General features: G+C 36.0%; 1 protein-coding gene across 5 annotated transcripts in view; it reads right to left on the minus strand.

The window, feature by feature from the left end:
• The window catches only part of Acaca (acetyl-CoA carboxylase alpha), a 308,031-nt gene that overhangs the window by 158,685 nt on the left and 135,821 nt on the right, over positions 1-13,525 (minus strand). For 4 of the 5 annotated variants that reach the window (XM_013152137.3, XM_005003514.4, XM_003469462.5 and 1 more), the window contains 4 exons: positions 12,257-12,355; positions 10,647-10,753; positions 6,624-6,734; positions 813-1,022 (listed from right to left, as the gene is read on the minus strand). In XM_013152137.3, coding sequence (XP_013007591.1) covers positions 813-1,022; positions 6,624-6,734; positions 10,647-10,753; positions 12,257-12,355 — 527 coding nt within the window. Of the gene's footprint in view, positions 1-812; positions 1,023-2,428; positions 2,570-6,623; positions 6,735-10,646; positions 10,754-12,256; positions 12,356-13,525 lie in introns of those variants that run through there. The other variant, XM_063249602.1, reaches the window with a different exon arrangement.

Below are 13,525 nucleotides of genomic sequence, written 5' to 3' on the forward strand. Positions count from 1 at the left end.
CTAGGAAGCTGTGCAGGCTCCCTGTGTACCACCGGAGGGCCTGTCAGCTGGGGAGAAGTGGCAAGGACACCATGCAACTTCCCTGAGTGCCAGTGGAGGACCTACTGGTCAGGGAGAAGCAGCAAGGAAGGCAGGCAGCCTCCTTGTGTGGTGGAGGTGCTGCTGGCCAGAGAGAAACAGCAAGGAAGTTGTCTTTGCTTTGCTCCCCTCCCAATCCGCCTCCAATCAGGCACAGCACAGGCTGATATGCTAATAACTGAAATAAATGAAGTAGGGAAGCAACCTGACACTTCCAGTGACTGCAGGCCTGGGTCTGGTGGTGTCAGTAACTATTTAGAAGGTAACAATATGCAATATAGTAATGATTGTGGATTTCCTACTGTCCTGTTACTGTTTTGTTTCATTTTACTGTTTTGTTTTACTCCTTTTAAAATTAAAAAAAAAATACTTTTGAAGGTGAAAATGGATTTGAATAAATTCATATGAAGATTTGATAATCCACAAAATGAAACTATTTGCTTACTGTGCAATTGTTAAAAACATGATTAAAAATCTCCATGTGTTTTTCTTGTTTACTGTACTTGAATTAGCATATTTTTAAAAAGTATTACATACTTTTAGAGCTTGAAATATTCCTTGACAATTTTCCTACCAAGAGAATAGCAGAATTTCTTCTTCCTCCAAGAATGAAACATTATCAATTATCCATAATCATGCTTTGAAATTCCACTATTCTCAGATTAGTACATGAACTAAATAGAAATGTAGCTTTGTGTAAGAAAACAGTTATTAAAAGCATTTAACAGACATACCTGTTCCATGTGTTCAAATACTACTGGAGTAGCAATAGCAGCAGGAGCCTCTTCAATAATCTTCTGATGCCTTCGTTGTACAGAGCAGTCACGGCCAAACAAAGAGATGGCATTGCCATACTGATCTGCTAGAATCTGCACCTCCAGGTGACGAGATTGTTTGGCTAGTCTCATCACAAATATAGGAGATCCAGGGACTTCAGCTTGAACCTAAGTAAAAAAAAGAAATAAATTCTTAAGTGGTAAATATTTTTCCTATCCTGATAAGCTGCTTTGACTTCAACAAGTAAATGCTTAAAAATGGCAGGGACTATTTTAATCAGTAGGAGTATAAAATGAACGTAATATAGATTGTCTATCTTTAAGATGATGCATTATTACTTTTATAACCAATATTAACGAACACAAAAACATAAAACATCCAGTGTGTTAAAAGGGTGAACAACAAAATATTTTAAAACACATACATAAATCCCACAACAAGCCAAAATGCTGCCATCTACTCCACTGCCAAATATACAATGTGTTGCTGACCAGATATTTTCCTGGTTCACATTACATCACATACAGCGTTGTTGTAAAGGACTTCCATCTTCAGTTTTAAAAGATACTGTCAGTGAGGACAGAATCCTACACTGGCGAATTTCTCTCAGTGCTTTAAAAATATCCCAATGTTTTCTGGTTTCCGCTGTTTTTACTGAAACTTCAACTGTCAATCTTGTTATTCCTTTGAAAATAATCTTTTCCTCCAAGTGCTTTAAGACTGTGTGTGTTTCTTTTTAGAGGGGCGAGTGGCAGATTTACTTTGAGAGGCTTAGAGATGTAGTTTTTTCTGTATTTGTCCTGCTTGGGGCTCACAGTACTTTTTAAATCTGTGCTTGGTATCTTATCAATTCAAGGACATTCTTAGCCATCATGTCTTCACATATTGTCAAATACTGTTTCTGTTCCATTCTCTTTCTCTTCTCTTGAGATTTAAAGTACATGACATTAGATCAGTTCAGTGGACCACAAATGTCTTTTGTGTTCTGTATCTTTTTTGCTCTGTTTTGCTACATTAGTCACTTCAAAATTCAATGGCTTGCTTAAAACATCAACCTTCCATTTGCTCATGATGCTGTGTTCATCTGTATCGTTCTGGTCTTGAAATCATGTGCATATAATCATCTGGTGGCTGGAGTGGGGCTGAATGGTCACTCACAAGTCTCATGATTTGTGCTGGCTGTTGGCTGGTAAGTCTAGACAGCCTTAACTGGAACATGCTCATTTCTGTTGAATATGGCCTCTTATCATCCAGGAAGCTAGACCAACCTTCTTCAAGACAGTGTACCCAGAGGTTTAGGCAGAAGCTGCAAGGCCTCCTGAGGTCTAGGCTTTAGTACTTATATAATACTTTGGTCACTTTTTAATGATCTAAGTAAGATGTAATGCCAGCTATGATTCAAGGAGTGGGGAAACAGATGTACTTCTTGAGGGAGAAATGGCAAAGTCACATTGCAAAAGGTGAACATACAAGAATGGGAGGAGTTATTGTGGCCATGTCTGAAAACAATCTGGTATGGTCCACCCTGTGGCCACAATAATTCACATACCTCCCACATGCAAAACAGACTCACCCCCTCCCAAGACCCCAAAAGTCTCATCCAATCATGGCATCAGGCTTGACATCCATTTTTCTCATGAGTCATCTCCTGAAGCAAATAAGGTTCCTTGGGTGCAGCTCTCAGGTACCTTCTCCTGATCCAAAGACCTGGGAACTAAAAAGACAAGTTATCTGCCCCAACACCCCCAATATTTAGTGATGAAATCGGGAGAAAGAACTTCAAAAAACACTTTTGTTCAAAGAGGAGAAGATGGGAGGATAGGAGGTACACTGTAGTCAATGGTTGACAGCAACTCTGAAATCCAAATGGGTACATGTTGTCAGGTTCCCTTAATCCAGGGATAGAAATTTTTTTAAAACAATGTCATTTCTATTCTTACATATAGGTCCCTAATACAGACTACCCCTCTTACCTCCTCACCAAGAAATCCCTCTTTCATTATAAATAACCAACGTTTACAACTGAACAGTTTTTTCAGTTAACTTCCTAACTATAAAAAGTTGAAGGCCGAAAGACGTATTTTCACCTTGAACTGTTTCTACCCCTCTTAATTCTTTTGGTACATTTATCAAAACAAGTGTCTTGACAATTTTGTGGGTTTTTATGGATCATAATATAGTTCAATGCTTATCTCAAAAGCCAAACTGCATTTATAATTCATTTCTGCACAGATCTCTCTATACTTTGCCCAAGTTAGGCTGCTATGTAATAGCATCCTGAAGTTACAAAGCAAATTTATTATCTTTTAGTTGAGAGGATAATCTACCAAATTAGTTAACACTGCCTGAAATATTTATAAGAATATAGTCACAGGCACTCTTGACTTGATCCTGAGACAATTTTTACTTTGCAAATCTTTTGGGAGCTGCAGAAACTAGAAATAGGAAACAGTCATTTTCAAACCCAACAAGCTTTGTGTACTTTATATAGTATTTACTTGAAACTCTCCTTACAAACTAAACATTGTTTTGTGATGATATCACAAGGTTCAGCTTTCTTTGGCAGTTTCTTAAGGTACCCAAGCAGAAGCACCTATTTAACATAATTCATGAGTTGACTGAATATACATTCTCTGTCTTTCAGGTGAGCACAGACAACACTTTTTGCTAACTGTTCCATAATTATAGAACATGAATTTATCTTTTTTTCAGCCTCCAGTAAAGTTTGCTCAACATTTCTTCAATCTTTTTTAATATCATTATTTTTCTACAGTCTGTCTACGAGCCAATTTCAAAGGTGATGCTTTTCATTATGGCAGTATCATATCTTTACGTACCAATTTCAGTGTTAGCTATCCAACAATATCTGACCGACTTCCAAAATTCTAGTGATGTAGGATAGCAACCATTTTACCTGCTCATGAGCCAGTGATTAGCTTTTTGACCTAGACTTACTTGGTTATTTTGTCACTCATGCAACTGTAGTCATCTGTCACTCAACTAAGACTGGGCACTCTAATACGGTCTCATATGAATCAAATGTAGTGTTGACAGTCAGCTAGTAGGACTAGGAAGTCTTAGGTGAGACAATTAATTTCTGTTTCACGTGGCCTCTCTTCAGTTGGTTAGAATGAGCTCTTCACATGGTACTCTTGAGAACTTTTCTCAAGAGAGTAAGAAATTTAGGCTTCAGAACTTTGTATCATTTTGGCCATGTTCTACAGGTCAAAACAAGACATAAGGCCAGTCGAATTATGAAAGGTAGGAAATAAGACTACACCTCTTGATGGGAAGATTTGCAATATCATACTGTACAGGGAAAGTATGAGTGTTGGGGGAGTGATCATAGTCATATTTGTAAATTACACCCTACAGTGCTCTTTTCTGTATTTTTGTCCTTTTGTTTCTCATTATACTTCATACCTAGTCTGAATATTATTCTGCTCTATTTTCCAGTGAATAATCCTCTCTTAAACTGCATCTAATATGCTACTGAACTACTATACTGAACTTCTCAATTTTAGTCCATGCATCTTCAATTTTTCTTTATGGTTTCCCATTCTGTCAATTCTCAATGTTGTGTTTAATTGCCTTGAACATAGTTACTTTAAAGCCCTTGGCAGATGAGTCTATTATCTAAGTCTTTTGTGGATCTGTTTTTACTGACTGCATTCTTCTTGGTTTTTGTTCATGTAATTTTTATATGACTGCTGATTTTTAATTGAGTGTTTAATATAATGCACCAAAAAACAGAAATAACTTATTTTTTGCTGCAGATTTGTTTGGATACTATTTTTTGCTGCAGAAGATTTGTTTTCTATAGGTGGCTAGGGGTACTAATAACCCTAAAACCCGCTGCTTCAATTAGAGGTTGAGACTTTGAATCTGAAATTTAATTCCTGTGAGAACTGCTCTACTTCCACTTCATCATTTCTCTTAGAGTCCTTCACAATCTCCACCTATATTTTCCCAGGTTTCACTCCTCAGCAAGCTTCAAGTCTAAACTTTGTCCTCTTAATCTTGTAACACTATTAAAAATCTCTGATCAGCTTTTCAGTTACTTATCCTTGAACTAGAACATATCTCAATGGAAAAGTAGCCTCAGTTTCCAGGCTTACTTCTCTGAGGTTCTGATTCTTCTATAATTCTTCACTATTTTATAAGGCCTGTAGTAATTTAAGGCAAACCTTAAAAACATCAGACAAACAAAATCTTATTTTGGTTTCTTTGGTTTCTTCTCATTGGGAGGATCAGTTGAATTATGTAGCTAACCATTTGTGGAACTTAAAGAATTTCCACATAAAATTTAGTGTTCTAGATTCTTTAATTATTTGATTCCACCTTAATAACTTAACATGCTTTTTCTTTTGTTTCTAAGACTTTTCTCTGGACTATGGAGCACTGATCTCCATAAACTAAAATTGACAAATGGAAAAAAAATGAGGCAATATCAATTTCTGACATTCCAAATAGGATAATTCTGATATTCTAAATAAGTAAAACAACTATTTTTATCTAGTTTATCAAATCACAGAAGACCCACCTTATACTTACAGAGTTTTTCCCTTTAGCCCTCGACAGTGAAGCTGTTAAATGGTTTAAAAGGAGGTAAGGGGAATGCAGGTTCAGCAGCACAGCACTTGCCCACCGTTGGCTCCATCCCAATCACCAAAGAACAAATAAAAGAAAACTAACAGGGGTGGGGGAGGGAAATAAATAAAAGGTAGTATAAAGTAGATGCTAGGAAAACTAAGAAAAGTGGGAAGCTAAGAAAATAAAAAGGCAAAACTTATGTCCCAATTTTCTATTTATTTATTTAGGTGTAGTTTGGATTGAACCTAAATCACTTTACATGCTAGGCAAAACACTCCACCACGCTATATCCCCAGCCATTTCTCACTCTGAGACATGGCCCCACTAAGTTGCCTATGGTGGCCTTAAACTTGCAGTCCTCTGGCCTTGTTCCCTGAGTAGCTGGATACCACCACGCCTGGCTAGCTTTTTTTTTTTTTTTTGTCACCTGACATATCCTTTCCTTGCTAGTAGGAGAAAAAGAAGTGCATCATATATCTGAAAGTAAATCTAAAAACAGTATAAAAGAGACTCTTGTCACCCTTTTCACTAAGATTCTAAAAAGATATCACTTCTTTTGTTGCCTCTGTAATTAAAGTATAGCATAGCCACATCAACTTGGCTACAAAGCAGAGGGTAAGGCAAAAAGAGGCGAGGAGATTCTCTGAGCCATTCCCAGTTCTTATATGTGGATTTGCCATGAGATATCGCTGCAAGGATGTGACAGCTACACAGCATAGACTACGTTACAGACTCAGGCCAGCAACACATGGTAGAAATTCAGGAACTCAGAGCCATTTTGAAATGAAATAAGAAAAAGCTAATCAGAGAACCTGGACCTGGCCAGACTTACAACCAGACCAGTCTCATAACCAGACCAATCTCATACTACCATATCATGCTTCATCTACCATGTCTCCAAAACAAGGTTAAAAAAAAAACACTGTAAAAAGACACACACTTTTCCTTGTCACTATGAAGCCACATATTCTTACACAAGAATAAATATGAGGTCTGAATTACCTAATTGAATAAAACTTTCATTACTTTTTTTTCCCTGTTAATAAATAAAGGTCAGAAAGGTTACATTAGATATACATAAAATTATTTTCTGTGCATCCAAGTTATACAATCACAGTATGAGTGCATCTCTGATATAGATGTTAGTTCAAATAAACAAAAAATTTACACTTTACCTGTCGGAAGAGGTTAGGAAAGTCATCTGCATTGTTGACTTTCCTGATGCCCTTCCCTCCTCCTCCTTCTGAGGCCTTGATCATTACTGGATATCCAACTTCTTCTGCTGCCTTTAAAAAGAAAGAGAAAAAAATGGAAGAAAGAGTGGCATCAGTAGAGAAAAACTGGCCATTTATCCTCTTCAGAATGCAGTCATTTAATTGGTCTATGCATAGTAAAATACAAGATCCACAAGACATCACTATGTGAAAAAAAAGTAACAGAAAATACATGCAGTATAGATTAAAAACAAATTATCTTTTTTGTAGAATAAAAGTAGTTGAATATTGATGTTTTCATGAGGTTAAGATAATAGCATACAGAAATCAAAAACAAAATTAAAAGTGCATGTATGACTGTATATGCATTCATATACCCCTAAGTGTAAATGTAAAGAAATGAATTCCAGAATATACAACAGTGGTGATCTATAAAAGGAACTTTTACTTCTATTTATATTTCTGTATTGTTGGATTTCTTTCCTTATAGTATGCAGATATGTATCACACACAACTTTTTTAAAAAAGACAAATAGTTCACTTAATAATGCTGACAGCCTGATTATAACTTCTAAGCACCCACAAGATTCAAAAAGTCAGAATTCTTAAGTATACAGAAATTTCTCCTATTCAATTTTTTATAAATGATAAAAATAACATGATTGGGGCTGATGATATAGCTCAGCAACACTTGGCAAGTGAGAGTTCCTGAGTTCAATTCCCAGGAACAAAAAACAACAGCAATAAAGAATTTAAACAAAAGATCGCAAAATTTAATTAATTTAGTCAAAAAACTAATGTTTAAGGCACATGGTCCAAATGCTATGTATTTATAGCATTGGAGAAGGATCAGGTGATAAACCTAAAATTTTTGGAAATATTGATTATATGTCAAGTAGGAAACTGATTAAATAGATATATATCATGTACTACATAGAATTCTATACAATCATCAGAAGGAACAAAGTAGCTTTTATATGTAATGCTATGGAAGATCACCTAATTGTATTGTTAAAATAAAAAGTAAACTGAGGAAAAGCTAACTAAAATTTTATATAAGCAGGTCATTCCTTTATAAAAAATATGCTATTCTTTTGAAGTTTTGCTATACTGTAAGACTATTCTAAGATGCATCATCAACAAATGATCATTTTGGGCCAGGGATTTAGCTCAGTGGCATAAGCACCTGCCTGGTAAGGCTGAGATTATGAGTTTGATCCCTGGTAGCAGAAATAAATAAATAAATAAATAAATAAATAAATAAATAAATAATAAAAAAGAAAATCACCATTTTAATTTGCATCAGGTTAGGGATAAAAATCCTAGTCTTATTGTTCCATCTTTCCTAAAATGTCTTCAATGCTATTCTCTTCTATAGTCATATAAACAGAATTAATAGACTGAACTCAATCACTTGGTAACAGGTGATCAAAGAAAGATAACTCAAATCAGGTATGGCGGCACATGCCCCATAATCCCAGCATTCTAGAAGCTGAGGCAGGAGGATACCACAAGTTTGAGGCCAGCCTAGGCTACATAGTGAGTTCAAAACCAGCCTGAACTGCATAGTGAGACCATGTCAAAAAACAAACAAAAAACAAGAAAGATAACACAACTGTGGAAAAGACTAAAAAAATAGCCCACAGAAAGCAAAAAGGTAGCTTTTAAAAAATATACGAAAGTAGTAGCTATAGGTGACCCATCAAATTTAGTCTGGGACTTGGACATGGTAGCATATGCCTTTAATCTCAACACTCAAGAAGCTGATGCAGGAAGACTGGCAAGAGTTTGAGGTTAGCTTGGACTATACAGTGAGTTCAAGGCCAGCCTGAACTACATAAAAAGACCCTATCTCCAGGCCAAAATTAAAACAAGCAAAAAGTATTTTAATGCCATGGGGAAAATGCTTATTAAAATTAAGTAGAAACACATATACATATACACCCTAGTTTTATAATTATAGAAATCTATTAATACAGATTATTTTATCAATCTATGAATCTAAATCTCTAAACTGGCTGTGGTGGCCCATGCCCATAATCCCAGCTTTCTGGAGGGCTGAAGTAAGAGGAGCTCAAATTCAATCCTAACCTGGGCAATTAGTGACCTAGTGAGACCCTGTCTCAAATGAAAAAATAAAGATGAGGGCTGGAGGTTTAGCTTAGAGGAACAAGCACCTGCCTGCCAAGTGCAAGGTCATGAGTTCAACGCCCGGTACCAAAAAAAAATTTTAAATTAATTAATTAATAAAGATGACTGGAGATGTACCTGAATATGAAGACCCTGGACTCAATCCTCAATATTAAAAATAAATAAGTAAATAAAAAAGCTAGAAGAATATATATAAATATGTTAACAGGCATTAGATCTGGATGAGTAAATTTATGTGTAGTTTTATCATATTCTCTGACTTTCCAAAATTTCTACAAGTAACTCTTGTTTATAAAAAACAAAAAGATTTTAATGATTAACTAGCTAGTTTCTTACAAAAGGCTTCTACTCTTTTGTGAATTATAGCAAATACAATAAAGTATTAATAATACTATTTTTTTCTTATTAAGAAGATAATAATATATTTAACTTGAATTGCAAACAATAAAGTAAAATTAGTTGAATTTTCAGTATTCCCATGGTGGGCAGCAGTACTGGGGATGCAACTTGAAGCCTTTATACTGAGCTACATCCAGCCCTTTTTTATTTTGAGATAGTCTTCTTGTGAGCTCTGCCTCAGTCTCCCCGACTGCTAAAATCAAAAGTGTGCATCGCAATGCCTGGCTCAACATTCCTCTTGAATTTATAACATACAAATCAAATGCAAGTAGTGTATTTTTCTAACACCACCTGTTTTATCATCTATCTGAGGCATAAATGACATTTCTGAGCAGTTAAAAAGCAGAAGAGCATACCAGTGATGTAGCTCACTAGTACAGGACCTGCCTGACAAGCATGAAGTCCTGGGTTTAATTCCCGGCACAAACACACAAAAAAAGTGACAGGAGGACAGACATGGTGGTGTACACTTGTAATTCCAGCACTTCAGAGGCTGAGGCAGGAGGACTGCCATGAATTCAAGGCAAGCCTGGAGTATACAGTGAATTCAAGGCCAGTCTGAATTACATCAAGAGACTGTCTCAAAAATCAATCTATCAATCATTTTTAACAAGTGAAAGGAGTATGAACTAGAGAGAAATTTAAGGAAAGAAAAGGTGATATTAGGGAAAGGATCTCCTTTTGTCCAAGCTTATTTTTCTACATGGCTGCATAATAACTAATACTTTCAGCCTCTCTTGGTTTACTCTTTCATTCTTCCCCAAAAGGGAAAAGCATAAATTACGTGACTGACCAACTTAGAAACTGAGCATGAATTGCTCAACCTTTTCCCTTTGGAGATCAGTCCACTGCATAGAACATATATATATAATAAACTCAGTGATAAAATCATCTCTGCAGAGAAAAATCTATGGCTAATCAGCATTGCCAGTAATCAGTGATGAAGTGAGGTTCGTTAATTGTGGCATTCAGTTTGTGAATCTCATTGTTGCTATACATTTAACATTTAAGCCATCTTCACTAACATCTCTTTGTAATAGTTTGTGGCTTCTACTAAACTCAAGCAGGTAGAGAAGTGTGTTGTTCAGTGGCAACCCTCACCACCCTAATGGGTGGTATTTCAAAGCTAATTTAACTGCTGAAGTTTAAAGTCATTTCTCCACTTTGTATTTAATAAACTCCTGGTCTGGGGGCTAGGGATTTAGCTCAGTGGCATAAGCACCTGCCTTGCAAGCAGGCAGTCATGAGTTCGATTCCCAGTACAGATAAAAAGGAAAAAGACCAGAAAAAAAAAAAAAAAAAAAACAAATGAACAAAAAAAAAAAAACTCCTGGTCTTACAACTCTCATGCTGTCATGGGTATACATCATGATCCAAGCACCAAATCTCCATATTTACGACTATAACTGGACAGGTGAAAGGTTAGTAACCTACCTTCAGCCCATCATCCACGTCCTTCACGTAACCTTTTTCATAGAGTTCCTGTGGAACATTTAAGATACGTTTCGAAAAATCATTTTCCTGCCAGTCCACACGAAGACCTGCAATACAAAATAGCAACGTGACAGCAACTACCAAAGGTCAAGTCAATTTTATGCTACACCTTCTTTAAAATGTTTACCAAAAATTGAAGGCAGATAGAAAAAGGTGCTATAAAACCCTCATCAGTCCTTGGAGTTAACAGTATTGAGCCATAGCATGAGCTGGCAATTTGGATTTTTATGTTGGAAAAGCCAGGAGAGCTAACAGGAGCCAACTTACAAAAACACAAGGACATAAAAACCAAAAAAAAAGGCAGACTTTTCACTGCAACCCAGCAGGCAAAAATACCTTCAATTTGTGTGTTCAGGGCTGCTCCAGAGCCAGAGGTCTGAGAAATAATTCAATCTTTATGAGCCCTTGGAAATGGAAATGGCGGTTTTACTGGTCTCAACAGAGGCATGATTCCATTCTCCCTGAATGCCACAGTACTAGGCCTCAAGGGAAACACTATAGCCTCTACATTCACACAAGAACAAATTCAACCTTTTAAACTATTTGACCCAGCAGGTCTGAAGAGGATATTACAATTCCCCTGGAGAACCAGAATAACAAAAGTTCAAATATGTTCAGCCTCAAGACAATGGTCATTCTTTTTTTTTTTTTTTTTTTTTTTTTGTCCTCTTGTAATTTGCTTTGATGATCATTCTTTTTTTTTTTTTTTTTTTTTTTTTTTTGTCTTTTTCCTTTTTATCGGTACCGGGGATTGAACTCACGACTGCCTGCTTGCAAGGCAGACGCTTATGCCGCTGAGCTAAATCTCCAGCCCCAATGGTCATTCTTTTTTAAAAGAAGGTTTTAGTATAAGTCTGCTCAACATAAATGACCACTAAGAAAGGAAAGTTCATATTTTTTATCAGCTATAACAATCTGCATGGCACTTCTCAAGGGATTTGTCAAAAATAAATAATTAAAAAATTTTCTTTCAGCCCTCTGTGTATCTAGAAGAAAGGTTGACTAATGATCTCATTTTCTACATCAAGGGCAACTGAAGCGGAATAGTATTAGGCAAACTAAATTATCAGTCAATCATGTACTGACATCAAGAAAAAGCTGGCAGGTAAACATCAGATTTTTAGGACTTTTAAGTTTTTCCAGGTGATCTAGCCCCACTCCAAAAGCCTAATTCCCCCTTAGAAGCCTGCTTCTGAAACTCTAGCCTACCTCAAGTAGATATGAACCCCCAAAACAATATGAATTTTCCCAAATTAATTCCTAAGATCATTCCAAATCACAGTTTAGCATCTATGTGCCTGGTACTAAATTTGTATTACTAAGATATGACAAAAACCATAGGTATATTAAACCAGGAGATGTCAGGATTCTTATTTATAAAGTAAATAATATATACTAATATATTACGACTATAATCTATAGTATAATATACTAATATATTACGACTATAATCTAATATATTTAAACCAATGTAAGCCCCATGGCACAGTACCAAATATTCTACTGAGCTTTTCTGCACTCCAAGATACAAACAGGAAACAATTTCTTACCACTGCCACTCCAGGGAAGAGTTGGGATACCTGCAGTTTGAGCTACAATGGAAGATGCAATCTTATCGCCCAAAGCCCACATGGCCTGGCTTGGAGGACCTAAAAACAAAATAGGAAAACACAACTGTAAGATTTCTGCATTGGGCTAGGGATTTAGCTCAGCGACCTAAGTGCCTGCCTAGCAAGATTCTGAGTTCGATCTCTGGTACCAAAAAATAAAATAAAATAAAATAAAATAAAGATTCCTTTCTGACACATATATTTTGCCTTATATTACAATTATTTTTGTGTTTTCTCTTGTTCCCCTCTCCCTCATCATAGAGCATGGAGATCAGAAGCTTAATGTCTGGGACATCAAGTTTTGACTTTGTATCTAATGTAGTAATTTGATGTACTAATCTAAGGAAGTGAGCTGCTTATACACAATGGGAGATCAATCTGCATAAAAATATGCTGGTTTGAATTCCTGAAAAATCCTTTTTTATCAACCTTCATAAATCTACCTTTACCAACTAACAAAGTCATTTTTTTTTTAACCTATGTATTAAAGTAAGAATGACAAAGTTTTGGGTTTAAGTTTGAAATACTGACCCTCATTGGTCTTAGGGGAACTCAAAGAAGAGAATTATCTTTTTTTTTCTTTTTTGGTGTGTGTGGTACTCAGATCGAACTCACGAACTCATGCTCATCAGACAGGTACTTATGCCGCTGGGCTAAATCTCCGGTGAGAGAATTATCTTTAATAATGTTTACATAGCCTGATCTCCAAAAAATAAACACTTTGAGCCATATAATCTCAATTTTTCTTTCTGCCATAATGAAAGCTGAAAAGTTAGAAGAAATAGTGTTATTTGGGGCTGGGGATTTAGCTCAGCGGCATAAGCGCTTGGCTTGCAAACACGCAGTCCTGAGTCCGATCTGCGCTCCTCCCACTCCCGCAACCCACCCCCCCCAAAAAGCTGTTATTCATAGAAATGTAACCTGTATTTAAATGTAAAGGTGCTGATTCACATTTAAGGACACACTGCCAAGATATACTAAGTATTCAATTATCTTTATTATCTAAAACAGGTCCTTCCTTCACATGTTATCTTGAGAAAAAAATTTTAAAAAGGTAAATGTTTTAAAAATCGTTTTTGAGACTGCAGGGAGAATAACCCAGGGACAGAAAATACAATGAAGATGAAGTGAAAATGAAGAAGGGAAGAAAAAAAGAAGTGAAGAAAGTTACTCTGAAAGTTACTGATGGACTTGAAAACAGGAAAAACA

This window comes from Cavia porcellus, unplaced genomic scaffold, assembly GCF_034190915.1.
Source record: "Cavia porcellus strain 051 isolate PalLab524CR breed Dunkin Hartley unplaced genomic scaffold, mCavPor4.1 scaffold_6, whole genome shotgun sequence".
NCBI classification, from domain to species: domain Eukaryota; kingdom Metazoa; phylum Chordata; class Mammalia; order Rodentia; family Caviidae; genus Cavia; species Cavia porcellus.